Consider the following 5686-nt stretch of genomic DNA (forward strand, 5'->3'; position numbering starts at 1 on the left):
TTTGAGGCTTTAAGAGCCTATATTAATTCAATGGATAAATAATATAGTTGGCACAAAAGACTAGGGCATGTGAACTATAATTCCCTTAGTCAAGTGTACAAGTCAAAATTGATTGAGAAGATGACTAAAGTTGAAGATAAAGATGAAGATGAAGGTTTTGATGATCTTTTTGTTGAAACTTATCACAAATGTGACTTAGCAGTATTGGAGCATGCAATTTTTGTAAGAAAGAGTGTTGCAAATTGGCCACTGATGCAGTAGCAAGCAGCAGGATGAAGCGTGAGCTTATGAGCTCACCAAAATGCAAGTTGCGAACTCGAAAAAAGTGTGAGTTGATAAATGTGCGAGCTATGATAAGTGCAAGCTGCAAACTGTAAATTGAATGAAATACGTGCTACAAAAGTGCGAGGACACCAAAATGCGAGCTCATTAAAGTACAAGCTTGCGAACAGGGCAAGATGCAAACTTGCAGACATTCTAACCAAACCACTTAGGAAGATGAGGTTTGAAGAGTTGAGGAATAAAATTGTTGTTCGCAACATGAAGGTCAAGGAGTGTTACGAGATGACCGTTCATGCAAAGTTGGCGAACAGTTCAACTTTGATGGACTAAAAATATGAATAGGATTTAAAGAGATTGCTTGCAAGTCAAGTTAAATAAAATATATTTTCTTTCTAAAAGATTTAGTATTTATTAGTATAATATATTTAGCATTTATATTTGACATTTATTAGTATAAAAATCTTTATTATTTCTTTCCATATTTAGGAGTTTTTCTTATTATAAATACCCTTGTTACATTGTTAAAAATAGATGAGTGAAAAATAATAAAAATCTTAACAAACAATTTTGTTACTAAATTTTTTCTCATTTCTTCTCTACAATTCTTTCTTCCATAATATCGAAATTTCAACAAAATCATCTAAACAAGCTCCAAAACATAAAACCAAAAGTATACCAATATATTACAGACATCATAACAAAACCAAAACAAGCAATTGAGCTAAACCAATTTTATTAATAAAAAGAAAATGAAAGTGCAAAAAGGAAATGTTGAAGGTAGAGTGTTAGGATCTAGTACAAAAAGAAGCTATTTGTTGGATTTTGCCTCGCCTTGCTGATTCGAGTATCCAACCTTCATACCCAAGGTTTAGAATTTCATGGTCACCGCCTGATTCTGACGTGTTAAAATTTAATGCGTGGATCCGCTAAAGGGGAGTCGAGTCTGGGTGGGTGTGGTGGTGTTTTGAGAGACTCTGATGGCTGCATTTGTATATTATTCTCTGTCCCTCTTGGCACGTTACCATCAACCGATGCTGAAATTCATGCTATTTATATTGCTCTGAGGTTGTTTGCGGCGCTGAGTTAAAAAAAATTGGTGATTGAATCAGGCTCAACCACAGTAGTGTCTCAGGTGATTAAAAAAGAATTGCATCCCTGGCGTTTATGGATCTCTTTGCTGCTATTGATAGGCTTATTTTAGTTATGAAAGATGTGGAGTTCTCAAATGTATTAAGAGAAGCCAACCGGTTGGTTGATTCCCTACCCAAATTGGGTATGCTTAGTTTCAAGGCTTGACCCTAATTGTATGTTTTTTCTTTAATATTAATAAAATTCCTTTCAAATAAAAAAAAAAATGTCTTTTAAATGTCAAAAGTTTTTTTCTCCCAAAATTTTTTGTATTCATAAATTATTCAATAAAAAGTTTTTATAGAAATGGATAGTCTTGTTATAAGCTACTAATATTTAGTGAACTCTTTCAGTTAGTGAAACATTAAGTTTCATTGTATTAACGACATATATTTACCAATAATTCTTTTACACATAAAATACAAATAAAATAAATAAAATTTTAAAAATTGACATAATTACACGCTTTGAAATCTAGCATTAAATTATCATAAATTTATTTTTATCCCACCCGACAGTCTTATTTTTCATATTATTTATGGATATTTATGTTTGATCTTCATTGTGGAGTGCTATCAACCAACTAGTGCATCTTTTCTTTTCTATATAAAATTTCCATTTTCTAGCCGAGTCAAAAGAAAAAAAAAGGAAAAGCAAAGATGCAATGCCGTACATCTTTGTTGTATCAGCTGTATAAGTCCAAGGCACCAACTACTGCATCTTTGATTGCATGTTTTCCTTGTATTAATTTTACTTAATGTCTTTTAAGAAACAATGTATATGCTGCTTTAGACTTACTTTTGCAATATTGCTTTACCGTCACTTAGTTTATTTTATTGTTTGTCTTATAGCTTTGTTGTAATATTTAAGATTTTTTATAAAAATAAGAATCATAATCCAAAAATATAAAAATAATTATAAAATTAAAAGAGGTTATCTTAATAAATATATAAATCACAGATATTATTTAAATTCATCTTTTAAAACTTTGATGAAAAAATGGAACTATTTCGAATCCAATGTTTTTCTTTAAAAAAAAAATCCTAGAGGTAGAAGGAAGTTATAAAATTTGTTAGGGAACAAAATTAAATTATAATTTTTACTATTATTATTTTAATAGTTTATATATTTATAATTTTTAAAAGATTAAATCTAATGTAAAATACTAATTTAAAATTTTAAAAATTAAAAAAGTTACAATTTAAGGAGCTGTTGCCCTGGCCAGCCCCTCGGTACGCCACAAGCCATAACCCGACTGGTTGAGAGTATTTTGTCGCAATCCGCAACTGCAATATACGCATGAGAAAGAAAATACATCCGTATCAAAGTAAGAGTTAGTGCCTTGAACACATTATTCAGCTCTTACATTCATTGGAAAACAATGTCAGTTGCCTTTATTCATTTGAAACCCTATAAGAAGGGACGTTTCTCATTTAGAAGTTGGCAACCTCAGAGCTTGCGAGAGAGAAACAATGGGAGACCAATCAGCTTTGTCTAATGTGTGGGACAAAGTGAAACCATTCTTGGCAATCGTCTCCTTGCAGTTTGGATATGCAGGGATGTATATCATCTCCTTGGTTTCTTTAAAGCAGGGCATGAGTAATTTCATCCTTTGTACCTACCGTCATGTTGTCGCCACCATTGTCATTTCTCCCTTTGCCTTTGTTCTCGAAAGGTTTCCTCTTCTTTACCCAGTTTCTAAAATAGATAGACCACGTTATTTCATGGATCAATTCCTTAGCTTGTTTTCTGCCTTTCCATTGTTTTATGCAGGAAAATCCGGCCAAAGATGACCCTTCCTATCTTCCTCAGGATTGTGGTTCTTGGTTTCCTCGAGTAATGCTTCTTTTTTATATACACACCCACTGTGAATATATGTCCGATATGAATATGTTCTAAGGGTCCTGTTCGATCTTGAAAGCTTTAACATATTCATCTATAGAGGATATGTAGCAATTTAAATGACAATCGAGTGTACATCTTTAACTTAGCATATATCCTCAACGAGGTCATGCATGTATGCTTGTTCTTGATATATATATATATATATATAAGCACGATAAGAAGAAAGGGAAATTATCAATACATGCTGATCAAAGAATGTAAAGGGTCTTTGTTGATTGTATTCTACAGGCCAGTGCTTGACCAGAACTTATACTACCTGGGAATGATGAAGACAACTGCAACATATTCATCGGCTTTCGTCAACATGCTTCCTGCTGTTACTTTCATATTGGCAATGATTTTCAGGTGAGAATTCAGACCAATTTAATTCCATCATTTATTAATATATATATATATATATATATATATATATATATATACACACCTATGTGCTGAATCATTGCTGAATATCAATCAGGTTAGAGAAGATCAATTTGAAGAAGATATACAGTGTAGCGAAGATCATTGGAACAGCAATCACTGTGGTAGGGGCAATGGTGATGACATTGTACAAAGGTCCAATTGTTGATTTCATCAAATCAGGAGGCGTGGCACACCATGGAAACACCACTGAATCTGCAGACAAACACTGGGTTACTGGAACCATAATGCTTCTAGGAAGTATCTTAAGCTGGTCAAGTTACTTTATTTTGCAAGTGAGTGGAGACATTCAAAGTTTGGTTTAAACTAAATACATATTCTCGACCTAATTGTATTGGTTATGGTTTCTGGTTTAGTCCTTCACGTTGAAGATGTACCCGGCCGAGCTCTCTCTTACAGCTTGGATATGTTTGATGGGAACGGTCGAAAATGCAGGATTGTCCCTTATCATGGTTCGAGGCCTAAGTGCATGGAAACTAGGTTGGGATTCAAGGCTCCTTGCTGCAGCTTACTCTGTAAGTGCCCCAATAAAAACTAAATAAGATGAATACATCAACAAAAATTAGAGCTACCAACTTTTGTTTATTGCTTTACAAGCCTTTTTTGGCCAGCCATTGATGCACTTGAAAAGTTCTGTAAAAACAAAAATAAGCAAACACACGAAACACAAGTGGATTGACACTTTAATGTTTCAATATTGTGATTGGAGTAGGGAATAGTTTGCTCTGGGATTGCGTATTACGTGCAAGGAGTCGTGATCCGGGAACGAGGGCCAGTATTCCTTACATCATTCAGCCCTCTATGCATGATCATCACTGCTGCTCTCGGTACCTTTGTTTTAGCAGAAAAAGTCCACCTTGGAAGGTATATTGACACCAATTATGAAAATATGGTGCACCATCAAGTGTTAAAGATAATTACTTTTGCCAGATAGTGACACAATGCACAATATAACCATTAAAATAATCTACACGTCTTATTCATTTAGTGGATTCTGATTACTGCTTCGGTTTTTTTTTTTTTTTTTTGTGTGTGTGTGTGGTTGATTTCAGCATTCTTGGAGCCATTATCATAGTCTCAGGGCTTTACACCGTGGTGTGGGGTAAAAGCAAAGACGGGAAAAACCTAGAAAGTGATGAGAAAAGCAAAGGCCTGCAAGAATTGCCAATCACAAACAATGCTAAATCTATCAATGTTAATGATAGCATTGATGGAGCTGCAAGAATTGTTAGGGTTCCAGCTTCAAACAGTCCCTTTAGCGCTCAACGGACATAAGAACATTTCCTTAATTTCCAATATTCTTTATAAATTTCAAGCGAAGTTGACCTTCCACAAGCATAAAAAAAAGTATTATGTAACCATCCCATCCCATCTCTCTCTCACACACAGCTTCGCTGCATCTAAGTAATCTATGTCATATGTATCAAATTATGATTGTACTATGAGGATTTTGATTTGAAGTAAAAAACCCTAGCAATTTCCTTATGTTGTTTCGAAGGGTTGAGTTTTATTTGAGTAGCAAAACAACTGAAAACTAAAAAGATAAAACAAAGAGCACACTCGATTGGTTAGCAATTACAATCCATTTTTTTGTATGAGGATTTATTTACAAAATTATCTACTATAATTCTAACAATACAAATGAGGATTTAAAGTCAACTCATTCAAACTCAAACAATTATCCCGGGAAATTTTAGGACTTGTTATGAATATCTTATTAAGTCAATGTCCATCGTGATCAATATAAAGTTTTGATGTACTTTAAATTCTAATAGTTATTAGAATTAGATCTCTACTTCTTTTATACTTCTTGTGCCTATAAATAGAAACTCTGATGAAGCATTGTAATCATCCCTTTTAATCAATAAAGTACATTTTCTATTACTTTCATATTTTCTTTGTTTTTTATTCTCTCCACCTCTCTTTATTTTATAACACATTATCAGCACGA

At 33.3% G+C, this 5686-nt stretch overlaps 1 protein-coding gene across 1 annotated transcript; it reads left to right on the plus strand.

Moving 5' to 3' along the window:
* Positions 1–2841: 2841 nt before the first annotated feature.
* Positions 2842–5220, plus strand: LOC105773069 (WAT1-related protein At4g08300). Its single transcript, XM_012594694.2, has 7 exons — positions 2842–3085; positions 3184–3246; positions 3544–3660; positions 3773–4010; positions 4092–4250; positions 4448–4599; positions 4788–5220. Exons 1-7 carry the CDS (start codon positions 2883–2885, stop codon positions 5008–5010), a joined length of 1155 nt encoding a protein of 384 aa, XP_012450148.1. The 5' UTR covers positions 2842–2882; the 3' UTR covers positions 5011–5220.
* Positions 5221–5686: the final 466 nt, after the last annotated feature.

Source organism: Gossypium raimondii, chromosome 6 (assembly GCF_025698545.1).
Source record: "Gossypium raimondii isolate GPD5lz chromosome 6, ASM2569854v1, whole genome shotgun sequence".
Lineage (NCBI taxonomy): Eukaryota > Viridiplantae > Streptophyta > Magnoliopsida > Malvales > Malvaceae > Gossypium > Gossypium raimondii.